At 49.3% G+C, this 13023-nt stretch overlaps 1 protein-coding gene across 3 annotated transcripts; it reads left to right on the forward strand.

The window, feature by feature from the left end:
* The first annotated feature begins 1860 nt into the window (after positions 1–1860).
* TSSC4 (tumor suppressing subtransferable candidate 4) lies at positions 1861–12398 on the forward strand. 3 transcript variants are annotated; one of them, XM_077818278.1, is made up of 5 exons: positions 1861–2001; positions 2766–2892; positions 6493–6611; positions 9528–9600; positions 10247–12398. In XM_077818278.1, exon 5 carries the CDS (start codon positions 10332–10334, stop codon positions 11376–11378), a length of 1047 nt encoding a protein of 348 aa, XP_077674404.1. In that variant the 5' UTR covers positions 1861–2001; positions 2766–2892; positions 6493–6611; positions 9528–9600; positions 10247–10331; the 3' UTR covers positions 11379–12398. The 3 variants fall into 3 exon arrangements, with proteins under 3 accessions (XP_077674404.1, XP_077674403.1, XP_077674402.1); XM_077818277.1 differs by lacking the exon at positions 6493–6611; XM_077818276.1 differs by lacking the exons at positions 6493–6611; positions 9528–9600.
* The last annotated feature ends 625 nt before the right edge of the window (positions 12399–13023 follow it).

The following is a 13023-nucleotide window of genomic DNA, read 5'->3' on the forward strand; positions in this document are numbered from 1 at the left end:
GTATCCGCAAAAAGAAAAGGAGTACTTGTGGCACCTTAGAGACTAACCAATTTATTTGAGCATAAGCTTTCGTGAGCTACAGCTCACTTCATCGGATGCATTCAATGGAAAATACAGTGGGGAGATTTATATGCACAGAGAACATGAAACAATGGGTGTTACCATACACACTGTAATGAGAGTGATCAGGTAAGGTGAGCTATTACCAGCAGGAGAGCGGGGGGGGGGAAAAACTTTTGTAGTCCCGATGTGGACTCAGAGCTTGCTTATACACACCAGATGTGTTCATCATAAGATCCTGTAATGCTCAATTTAGTTTAAAGAGGGTATTTACACATACTGCCCCTCATGACTGAATAACATAATACAGTTTAACATTCCATTACACCCACATGGTTCAAGCATGTCTTTACTCAGCCAAGCAGTGCCTCACTGTCCACACAGCTATTCATACCCGTACTAAGGGGGTATGTAGTGCATGTACGCTACACACTTCTGTAAGGAGTGTGCAGTGTAGCCATACCCTCAGTTAAAATAAAGGCCCTATTTCCTTACAGCCTCATCCTACTGAAAGACTTCCATTGACTTCAACTGGCTTTGAATCAAGCTCATAGAGCAGGGGTAGTCAATTATTTTTTTTAAGGTCCAAATTTCTTTGTTAAGGTACAGTCAAGATCCAGACTCCAGAGAAAATATTAAAAAAAAAAAAAAAACTAGTAACAATAATGATAACAATAAGTAAAGAAAAATATTTCAGGGTCTGTTCAAAAATATGTGGCTGTTCAGATTTGGCACGCGGTCCGCCTATTAACTACCCCTGTCATAGAGTGATGTTAAACATCAGGCCTAAAGGCCTTTTTGCGTGTCCTGCTAAGCAAAAGCAAAGCTACTGTGTGAGACTAGAGCTCCATTCTAAATGTTCCCATTGGGCTCACTCAAAATTGCTCTTAGGCAGAAATTACGGACTTGTGATTTGGAATTGTGATTTTTTCCCCCCTACCAGCCCTACTATGAATTATTGCTCACTTCACAAGGGTGGCATTGCAAACATTAGTTAGTTTGTAAACGGTTCTTTGGATGAAAGAAGCACTAGAAATGAATATTTATTTTAGATAATAAGCTCTGGAATAGATTCTGGGTTATCTGTGTTCTGGTCCCAGTGTTACTACCAAACTTCGGAGTGATCTTCACCTCCCTGTGCCTCAGTTTTCTCATCCGTAAACTGGGGCTAGTTGGTACCAACCACCCATGTAAGAGCTTTGAGATCTGTGGATGAAAAATGCTCTGTATGCGCTCAATAGGATGGAGGCTCAGTTAGCAGACTGCTGGGTGTAGGCCTAAGAGCAGACTAGAAGGGGCCCCATCCTCAGGCTGGGCCTCTGGTTGCTACTCTAATAGAGGTGATAAGTGACTACAGTGGTTGGGCACCTTGCACTTTGCCCTGTAGCTGTGCAGGCCGCGCTCGCTGCAAGATCACTGTGGGGAGCAGCAATGGGCACGTTGCATTCACCGTACCCCAGCCGGTTCCTCGGGCCCTGTAACACGGGGCGGTGCAGTACCAGTGCCGGCCAGCAGGAGGCAGTGTGCCAGCCGGCGCCCGCTCTCCCAGGCCTGGGGGTGGAGCCTTATGCCCTGATCAGCCCCACCCCGTCGCTAACGCCCGCCCTGCCCCCTCCCGCCGCTCCGGCCTGGCGTGGCCTGGCCTCTCAAGCTGGCCCCAGCCCGGCGCACTGGGGACTACAACTCCCAGGGGGCAAAGCGGCTGGGTGTTTCTTCCCCCCTCCCGCTTTGCCTCATGGGAATAGCAGCTCCAAGGGCTGGGAGCTGTCGCTCAGGAGTGGCTCAGTAGGCGGTGGGGACTCGGCTTCCCAGCGTGCTCCGCGCGGGCCGCCGTGGTGGACCGTTCCCTTCCTGTGCGCGCGCCGCGCTGCGGGGAGCGGCCGGATGTACCCGCCTGGTCCGCGCGCTGCGAGGAGGAGCGGTGGGGCCGCGCTCCGTGAGGTACGGGCCGCGCTTCCTCCCGCCGTGCCCGCAACGGGCTCGGCCTCGCGGCGAGCACCGCGGGGCCTGGGGCCTGGGCCGGTCGGTTCCCTTGTCGGCCGGGGGCTGCCCGTCCGCCCCGGGGAATTGCCCCCTGGCTAGCCCCGCGGTCACAGCCCCCTGGCGCCCCCCCCCCGCCGTCACGGCCCCCCTGAACCGAGCCCCGGCCCCTCGTTGGGATCACAGCCTCACCTCCCCCGGGGTCATAAGTCCCCGAGGTCTGCCCCCATCCCAGTGTCGCAGCCCCAGCGTCCCAGGCCCAGAGCCTCCTTCCCGCTCCACCGTCTCAGCCCTGCCTGTGGGTCGCAGCCCCCCCTCTCCTGCGTCGCAGCCCCTCCCCAGTGCCTCCCCCCATTAAAACCTTGTTGGGGTGGGGCGGGGTGTCACAGCCCCTCCCCAGTATCATAGCCCTGCTTGGGTGTGTGGGGGGGTCACAGCCCCCTGACCCGCCTTACCATAGCCCTGGCTGGGGGCCACAGCCCCGCTCTGTGTTGTGGGATCACTGCCTTGCCCTGGGGAGCTGTGAGCTCAGCACATGACATGCAGTGAAGCTGTCGGACACGGCTGTCTGTCTAAAATACTGACGTGACCCCTTAGTGCTAGGGTATCTGAGATCCATCACCGACAGCTGTCCCCTCTAAAGCCTGGCCCTGGAGGCGTGGGTGTGGGAACAGCTGACCTGCTGCAGCTGTCTGGGGTGACTGTGATCTTTATCTCCATCACAGGCAGCAGGAGGAGGAGGAGAGCCTGACTAACTGAGAGCAGCATGGAAGATTGTCCTGGGGACCTGTCCATTCAGAGAGATGCCATCCTGTCTGAGTTGTACCATATTCAGATCACCACCAAGAAACTGTGAGTCTCCTTGGGATGTAGGGGTCCCTGCTCTTGGCCTTTGTTGTCAAGGTGAAAGAGGTTTTTCAAAGCTTGGGAACTTTTCCTTTCTGTCTTTCTGCCAGTCCCAGCTGTGGTGAACTGCCAATTTGAAAGCACACCTTATGCAGGTACATTTGCTCCTTTCTCCTTCATTTAGTTTGGAGGATTGCAGGTCTGCAAAAGCTATTGAACCATGTGCTATGATTGTAAAGTGTTATAGGGCCAGAATTTCAAGTGCTCATCTTTCACTTCACCCAACTAAAGGCCATATTTTCAAATGTGCCCATTGTGACATATGTCCAGGTTTTAATTCTGGGGCTGTTCAGTGCCAAACAATTAAAAATGCTGCACACAAAATTCTGCAGATTTTGTCAAAATAACATTACATAATAACACCAGTTTCAGGGTATGTCTAGACTACGGAATAAGGTCGAATTTATAGAAGTCGGTTTTTTAGAAATCGGTTTTATATATTCAAGTGTGTGTGTCCCCACAGAAAATGCTCTAAGTGCATTAACTCGGCGGAGTGCTTCCACAGTACCGAGGCTAGAATCGACTTCTGGAGCATTGCACTGTGGGTAGCTATCCCACAGTTCCTGCAGTCTCCACTGCCCATTGGAATTCTGGGTTGAGATCCCAATGCCTGATGGGGCTAAAACATTGTCGCGGGTGGTTCTGGGTATATATCGTCAGGCCCCCATTCCCTCCCTCCGTGAAAGCAAGGGCAGACAGTTGTTTCGCACCTTTTTTCCTGAGTTACCTGTGCAGACGCCATACCACGGCAAGCATGGAGCCCGTTCAGGTAACCGTCACTGTATGTCTCCTGGGTGCTGGCAGACGCGGTACTGCATTGCTACACAGTAGCAGCAAGCCCTTGCCTTGTGGCAGCAGACGGTACAGTATGACTGGTAGCCGTCATCGTCATGTCCGAGGTGCTCCTGGCCACGTCGGCCAGGAGCGCCTGGCCACACATGGGCGCAGGGACTAAATTTGGAGTGACTTGACCAGGTCATTCTCTTTAGTCCTGCAGTCAGTCCTATTGAACAGTCTTATGGTGAGCAGGCAGGCGATACGGATTGCTAGCAGTCCTATTGCACCATCTTCTGCCGAGCAGCCATGAGATGTGGATGGCATGCAGTCCTTCTGCACCGTCTCCTGCCAGCCAAAGATGTAAAAGATAGATGGAGTGGATCAAAACAAGAAATAGACCAGATTTGTTTTGTACTCATTTGCCTCCTCCCCCGTCTAGGGGACTCATTCCTCTAGGTCACACTGCAGTCACTCACAGGAAAGGTGCAGCGAGGTAAATCTAGCCATGGATCAATCAGAGGCCAGACTAACCTCCTTGTTCCAATAAGAACAATAACTTAGGTGCACCATTTCTTATTGGAACCCTCTGTGAAGTCCTGCCTGAAATACTCCTTGATGTAAAGCCGCCCCCTTTGTTGATTTTAGCTCCCTGAAGCCAACCCTGTAAGCCATGTCGTCAGTCGCCCCTCCCTCTGTCAGAGCAACGGCAGACAATCGTTCCGCGCCTTTTTTCAGAGCGGACGCCATACCAAGGCAAGCATGGAGGCCGCTCAGCTCACTTTGGCAATTAGGAGCACATAAACACCACACGCATTATCCAGCAGTATATGCAGCACCAGAACCTGGCAAAGCGATACCGGGCGAGGAGGCGACATCAGCGTGGTCACGTGAGTGATCAGGACATGGACACAGATTTCTCTGAAAGCATGGGCCCTGCCAATGTATGCATCATGGTGCTAATGGGGCAGGTTCATGCTGTGGAACGCCGATTCAGGGCTCGGGAAACAAGCACAAACTGGTGGGACCACATAGTGTTGCAGGTCTGGGACGATTCCCAGTGGCTGCGAAACTTTCGCATGCGTAAGGGCACTTTCATGGAATTTTGTGACTTGCTTTCCCCTGCCCTGAAGCACATGAATACCAAGATGAGAGCAGCCCTCACAGTTGAGAAGCGAGTGGCGATAGCCCTGTGGAAGTTTGCAACGCCAGACAGCTACCGGTCAGTTGGGAATCAATTTGGAGTGGGTAAATCTACTGTGGGGGCTGCTGTGATGCAAGTAGCCCACGCAATCAAAGATCTGCTGATGTCAAGGGTAGTGACCCTGGGAAATGTGCAGGTCATAGTGGATGGCTTTGCTGCAATGGGATTCCGTAACTGTGGTGGGGCCATAGACGGAACACATATCCCTATCTCGGCACCAGAGCACCAAGCCGGCGAGTACATAAACCGCAAGGGGTACTTTTCAATAGTGCTGCAAGCTCTGGTGGATCACAAGGGACGTTTCACCAACATCAACGTGGGATGGCCGGGAAAGGTACATGACGCTCGCGTCTTCAGGAACTCTGGTCTGTTTCAAAAGCTGCAGGAAGGGTCTTTATTCCCAGACCAGAAAATAACTGTTGGGGATGTTGAAATGCCTATAGTTATCCTTGGGGACCCAGCCTGCCTTAATGCCATGGCTCATGAAGCCGTACACAGCCAGCCTGGACAGTAGTCAGGAGCTGTTCAACTACAGGCTGAGCAAGTGCAGAATGGTGGTAGAATGTGCATTTGGACGTTTAAAGGCACGCTGGCGCAGTTTACTGACTCGCTTAGACCTCAGCGAAACCAATATTCCCACTGTTATTACTGCTTGCCATGTGCTCCACAATATCTGTGAGAGTAAGGGGGAGACGTTTATGGCGGGGTGGGAGGTTGAGGCAAATTGCCTGGCTGCTGGTTACGTGCAGCCAGACACCAGGGCGGTTAGAAGAGCACAGGAGGGCGCGGTACGCATCAGAGAAGCTTTGAAAACCAGTTTCATGACTGGCCAGGCTACGGTGTGAAAGTTCTTTGTTTCTCCTTGATGAAACCCCCCGCCCCTTGGTTCACTCTACTTCCCTGTAAGCTAACCACCCTCCCCTCCTCCCTTCGATCACCTCTTGCAGAGGCAGTAAAGTCATTGTTGCTTCACATTCATGCATTCTTTATTCATTCATCACACAAATAGGGGGATGACTACCAAGGTAGCCCAGGAGGGGTGGTGGAGGAGGGAAGGAAAATGCCACACAGCACTTTAAAACTTTACAACTTTAAAATTTATTGAATGCCAGCCTTCTTTTTTTTGGGCAGTCCTCTGTGGCGGAGTGGCTGGTTGGCTGGTGGCCCCCCCACCGCGTTGTTGGGCGTCTGGGTGTGGAGGCTATGGAACTTGGGGAGGAGGGCGGTTGGTTACACGGGGGCTGTAGTGGCAGTCTGTGCTCCAGCTGCCTTTGCTGCAGCTCAACCATACATTGGAGCATACTGGTTTGATCCTGCAGCAGCCTCAGCATTGAATCCTGCCTCCTCTCATCACACTGCCACCACATTTGAGCTTCAGCCCTCTCTTCAGCCCGCCGCTTACTCTCTTCAGCCCGCCACCTCTCCTCCCGGTCATTTTGCTCTTTCCTGCACTCTGACATTATTTGCCTCCACGCATTCGTCTGTGCTTTGTCAGTGCGGGAGGACAGCATGAGCTCGGAGAACATTTCATCTTGAGTGTGTTTTTTTTCCTTTCTTATCTTCACTAGCCTCTGGGAAGGAGAAGATCCTATGATCATTGAAACACATGCAGCTGGTGGAGAAAAAAAAAGGGACAGCGGTATTTAAAAAGACACATTTTATAAAACAGTGGCTACACTCTTTCAGGGTAAACCTTGCTGTTAACATTACATACATAGCACATGTGCTTTTGTTACAAGGTCGCATTTTGCCCCCCCCCTCCACCGCGTGGCTACCCCCTCAACCCTCCCCCCTCCCCGTGGCTAACAGCGGGGAACATTTCTGTTCAGCCGCAGGCAAACAGCCCAGCAGGAACGGGCTCCTCTGAGTGTCCCCTGAAGAAAAGCACTCTATTTCAACCAGGTGACCATGAATTATATCTCACTCTCCTGAGGATAGCACAGAGAGATAAAGAACGGATGTTTGAACGCCAGCAAACATACACTGCAATGCTTTGTTGTACAATGATTCCCGAGTACGTGTTACTGGCCCGGAGTGGTAAAGTGTCCTACCATGAAGGACGCAATAAGGCTGCCCTCCCCAGAAACCTTTTGTAAAGGCTTTGGGAGTACATCCAGGAGAGCCGCGAATGCCAGGGCAAAGTAATCCTTTCACATGCTTGCTTTTAAACCATGTATAGTATTTTAAAAGGTACACTCACCGGAGGTCCCTTCTCCGCCTGCCGGGTCCAGAAAGCAGCCTTGGGTGGGTTCAGGGGGTACTGGCTCCAGGTCCAGGGTGAGAAACAGTTCCTGGCTGTCGGGAAAACCGGTTTCTCCACTTGCTTGCTGTGAGCTATCTACAACCTCATCATCATCATCATCTTCTTCGTCCCCAAAACCTGCTTCCGTGTTGCCTCCATCTCCATTGAAGGAGTCAAACAACACGGCTGGGGTAGTGGTGGCTGAACCCCCTAAAATGGCATGCAGCTCATCATAGAAGCGGCATGTTTTGGGCTCTGACCAGGAGCGGCCGTTCGCCTCTCTGGTTTTCTGGTAGGCTTGCCTCAGCTCCTTCAGTTTCACGCGGCACTGCTTCGGGTCCCTGTTATGGCCTCTGTCCTTCATGCCCTGGGAGATTTTGACAAAGGTTTTGGCATTTTGAAAACTGGAACGGAGTTCTGATAGCACGGATTCCTCTCCCCAAACAGCGATCAGATTCCGTACCTCCCGTTTCGTCCATGCTGGAGCTGTTTTGCGATTCTGGGACTCCATCATGGTCCCCTCTGCTGATGAGCTCTGCATGGTCACCTGCAGCTTGCCACACTGGCCAAACAGGAAATGAGATTCAAAAGTTCACGGTTCTTTTCCTGTCTACCTGGCCAGTGCATCTGAGTTGAGAGTATTGTCCAGAGCGGTCACAATGGAGCACTCTGGGATAGCTCCCGGAGGCCAATACTGTCGAATTGTGTCCACAGTACCCCAAATTCAACCCGGCAAGGCTGATTTAAGCGCTAATCCACTTGTCAGGGGTGGAGTAAGTAAATCGATTTTAAGAGCCCTTTAAGTCGAAGAAAAGGGCTTCATCGTGTGGACGGGTGCAGGTTTACATCGATTTAACACTGCTAAATTCGACCTAAATAGTGTAGACCAGGGCTCAGTTATTTTGGTAATTGATTTCAAAATATCTGTCAGCAAGTATGTCTAACAATACAGACACAAAATTTCCCCCAGGAGTAGAGAGTTAAAGAAACCCCTAATACAACCCAGTTCCTGTTTCTCTGCCACTTCCCCCCCCACCTCCCTCTTAGCCCAGCCCTGGGCGCCCCCCACCCAATACACCTTTCCCCCTCCCACCCAGTCCAGCTGTGGCCTCTCCCCTCCTGAAAACCCAGGGGTCCAGCGGGAGAAACAGCCTGATGCTCAGTCCCAGGCTTTCACAGAGTTTTCTGCGTGCTGCCTTCTCCTTCCCTCTGGGCATGCTGGGACTGCAGCTGCCAGGAACCCTCTAGCTCCCTCTCCCTCCTCTCAGCTGTATATTCAGTGTGTGAGCTGGGCTTTGCCAGGTCCAGGACCCTACTGGCAGCTAGCAGCACTGGAGCCCATTTTGTGGGGGAATGGAAATTCTGTGCGCACAACGTTAATTTCTGCAAAATTCTGCATTGCACAGTGGTGCAGAATTTCCTCAAGCATAGGCATCGACTCTGTGGGTGCTTCGGGGCCCCGAGGATCAGTGCCTCCCCCTCGTGCTTCCTCCTCCTGCCTGCCATGAAACAGCTGTCTTGCGGTGTGGAGGAGGCTGGGAGGGAGGGGGAGGAGCGAGCACACGACACACTTGGGGATGGGGGGAACTGAGTGGGGCGGGAAGAGGTGGGGCGGGGGTGGAGCAGGAGAGGGACGAGGTGGTGGGGGAGTGGGGCCTTGGGGGAAGGGGTGGAGTGGGGCAGGGCCTGGGACAGTTCTGGGGGGTCAAGCACCCCCTGGCACTTCGAAAAGTTGGTGCCTGTGTCCCCAGGAGTAAGATTTTTAAAGGAGTTCAGGACCCAATGTAAAAAATCTTGTTCTCTTATTTTGGTGCCTAGCTGGTTGCAGGTTTTCAAGATTTGGCCCCGACTGTGAGTGCTCAGCTCTTTTGAAATCTGGCCATAGTTTTCTCCCCTCTCTGTCCTGCAAATTTTACCACCATGGGTGTAGTGTGCAATGCTGTTCATGATTACTATTATTTATCAGTTATTCTTGTTGACCACACTGATTTTGACACTCCTCTGCTAAAATTCTCTTTTCATTTTGTCAAATTCAGTTCTCGATGGGGTATTTTGTAGCCACTGGAAACTAAAGAGAAAATTTTTAAAACATCTGTTGTTTTTCTTTCCCATTGAACTCAGGCTGGGACCATGAATTTTGGCATTATGTCCTGAGTGGCTTCATTGGTGTGTGTTTCAGTGGAAAGTGCAGAGTTTTTTCCAACCTAAATCCCAGAAATGTCTGCAGAGTTTTTATTAGCACAGGCTCGTGTCAAAAAGTAAGAATCAGTGCCACAGTTGGAGATGACTGAGAAATGTGCTAACAGTTCCTTTTAAAATACCTTTTTTTGCTACCTTGTGATGTAGATATTTGTTTTCTAGGGTGCAGGAGCTGAGATCCTTGGTGGCTTTAACTGACCCAGAGGAAGGGAAATTGTTTCAGTCTCAAGAGACAGTGAGTGACTAGCACACTTTCCATGCCTATTTACAGTCTTTATTGAAAACCTATATTTATATAGTTTAGGCTCATATTTTTTCTACCTTAACATTTTACAGTGTATTCGTGTATTTATATATTAGGGGGAAAAACCGTGAATTGTTAATTAAAACTGGTGTACTGGTAATAGCAAAAACCTATTTTAACTAGTTCTGTATTCAGAAATAAGCCCTGTATATGTGCATTAATTGCTCACATTCATTCACAAAAGAATGATTTTATTTCAAACAAAAATTTATCAAGTGACAGAATGAGGTACATGTACCTGAGATTTGTAGTAATATGACTTGACACAGTGCATAATGTCAGTCATGTACAACATCAGTTGAAATAGGGACAATCACAGTTTTTTTTTTTTTTAAATAACACAGTGGATGCTGCAACCCCTTCCTCAGTGAGCCCTGAGAATGTTGAGCTCAGAATATAGTAGGGGTCGTCTCCTCACACTAGCTCTTTTCTGTTTCATTTGCAGAACTTCTTAAGTCACACAGTTTTCCATGGCCTTGAATTGCTGTGATGTGAACAGATGAGTCTCTCAGGACATCCTGTTCTGATGTGATTCTCATTTCACAGATGAATTTATTTTTGTTCTTTCTCATTCCAGGCTTTAAAGTCACTGGATATTTGGAAGACCTTATTTGCTGTAGCTGGGCCTAAGCCAGAGAGCACAGTTGAGTAACAGCCCAAAGATGGGAGATGAAGGTGCTGGTGAGCCCTTTATGGGTATAGTGGCTGGCCAGGCCAAAGACTATGAGGGCACCCTACCTTCTGACACAGTTTCGCTCAGTGATTCAGACTCTGAAGACTTTGGCTTAGTGGATGAAGCAGAAGTTGATACGATTTCTCCAGAGGAACCACCGTCTTTGGATGACATAGGTTATGGATCAGATGAGATCCCTGATTCTTCAAACAACAACCTTAAGTCTCCTGTCCAGCCATTCCATCTGAAAGGCATGAGCTCTACTTTCTCGCTGCGGAGCCAGAGCATATTTGACGGCCTGGAAGGGGCAGCCAAATTAGCGGTACCTTCTATGGCTGAAGATAACATTATTGATGGGAGGTTTAAGCGCCCTCTGCCCCCACCCACTCCTTTAAGCAAGATGGCTGCAGAAAGCCTTGGAAGGCAAAGCAAGCCACCCCCAGCTCCCAAAAGCTCTCCAGGAGTCCCAGACTACGTGGCACACCCAGAACGCTGGACAAAGTACAGTCTGGAGGGAGTTTCAGAGTCTAGTGATAAGACCAACAGGATGGCTGCCATGGAGTTCCTAGAGGGCTTGAAGAAGAAAGGAGGAGAACAAAGCTCAGCTACCCAAGACAGCTACACCCCATATTTCAACCAGGACCCCTCCAGCCATGGTGCTGGAAGGATAATATTTACCAAACCCACAAAGATAGGCATGCGTAGTTTGGAAAGGAAAAGACCAGCAGAGGAGGATGGTAAGAAGCTCATGAACACAAAGCAAGGTCTGAATGAGAAATCTCCCAAGAAGGGCAATGACTTGAGTGAAGAGGATGAAGTTGAGCTGGGCCATTTAGACACTGAAGGGAAGAAGACGGTGGAGGAAGAGGAGTGGCTGAAGTTGGAGGACCTGAGTACAAAAAGAGAACTTGGCACAGGTTCCACTCACACAGGTGAAGATGCTTTGGTGGAAACCGTAGGGTTTCACGGTAGTAAGAAAAGGAGTAGGAAGCATTTCCGTCTCAAAGCAGACGATGAAGAGGCTGAAGAATCTTAAGAGAGAAACTAATTATACCCATCCAGAGGCTTCAGTGTTATTCCAGAAGGCTACCTTTGTTTGCTCTCTCTCAGCTCAGATCTCACTAGCCAGGCAGGTGGCAGGTTTTTTGTCTAGCACTCAGTTTTGTGGTCTCCAAATATACTATTTTTAGTACGTTTGTCAGAAATTAAAGTACAAAAACCCTATACCTGCAGGGAACAGTGTTGACACAGCACCTGGAGGGGTAGGGAGTGGGGTTTGTTTTCTTGAGCAAGCCCCTCTGACTGACGCTGGCACAGCATCAAGGCCTTGACCACAGAGAATCCTAACACAAGTACTTCAGCAGGGAGAATGAGGGATCCAGGAGGACCCCCTGCCTGTCCCTACTCTTCCACCCTCTTAAAAAAATTAGAACCCCCTGGCCAGTGCTGTAGAAGTCTGGAATCAAAAGGGATCAGGATTGAAGAGGAGTATAGAAGGTAGAGTTTTAAAGTATTAAAAACCAAACCCAGTAGGATTAAGTCAATATCCTGATTCCCCTTAATGTGTATGTCCCTAATTGGGAACAGGTGGGACAAGGATTGAGCCATGCTTCCCGCACTGCCACTGAAAATAGAAACATAGTAAGTGACTGGCCATGAGCTGAGAGGGCACAATCAGGAGTGGCCCATTAAATGGGTTTTAAGGTAGTCTGAGTATTTTCCATTGGTTACATATCTTATTTGGTAAAAGTTTAAAAGAAACTTGAGGCCTGTTGAGACAAAACATCTTTGGAAACATTTAGCAAAGACCTGCGTGAGAGCCTCAGCCGCTTCTCAGCATGCTGTGCGTGCAACTGAAATATATGTGACAGCCGACTGATTGGTCAAGCAGCCACAAGCTTCCCCCTGTGTGCGTGTAATGTGCTGTGCTGATGTCTCACCTCCATAAGATGCAGTGCTTCCATTTTGACTCTTAAGTAGACTAATTGGAAGGGAAGGACTTGTACTAAGAGATTCTCTTTATACTTTGGATGTCAATAAAAACATTTAGTTGTAATTTGGTTTCTGGGTCTGTTTTCCACCTGTAAGTATATTAGCATCAAATAACTATGAATATTAGCAGAGAAGTACAGATATGGTTTCATTTGGCAAGGTGGGATTTCAGGTAAGAATCTGAGAGGATTTTACTCTAAATATGTAGAGAGGCTTTTCCCCCTCTCTTGGTCTTACCACTTTGTTTTTTTGTAACACTGGAATAGTTTACAAGTGCAAATGGAATCATTAACAGAACTACAATGAATGTTGAACTTTTACATAGCACTTTGCAAACATTCTTGTGAGGCAGGTTAGTAAGTACTGACATTGCCCTTGGTTAGATGAAGGAAAACTGAGGTTGAAAGGTTATGTTCTTGGAATGGATATTCATACTATGTTTCTTAGCGACTGGTCCATGGACTAGCACCAGTCCCTGAGATCTCCCTGACAGGAAGGCAGCAAGCCAGTCTCTGGTATCAAAAAGACTGAGAAACACTGCTATAAAAGACAGCATATTGCTTAGGCCTTTTGGCTTGATTTATCATGGCCAGTGTTCTAGATTAACAATTTAATAATATACAGTTAATCAGCCAAATTGTAATATTTGTAACTGGACAGTAAAAGGCCATCTCTTCTTTCCTTGGAAT

Source organism: Eretmochelys imbricata, chromosome 6, assembly GCF_965152235.1.
Source record: "Eretmochelys imbricata isolate rEreImb1 chromosome 6, rEreImb1.hap1, whole genome shotgun sequence".
NCBI classification, from domain to species: Eukaryota; Metazoa; Chordata; order Testudines; family Cheloniidae; genus Eretmochelys; species Eretmochelys imbricata.

What these genes read in the sequence shown, in the direction of transcription:
- TSSC4 (XM_077818278.1), top strand. Translation starts at nt 10,332, where the DNA reads ATGGGAGATGAAGGTGCTGGTGAGCCCTTTATGGGTATAGTGGCTGGC.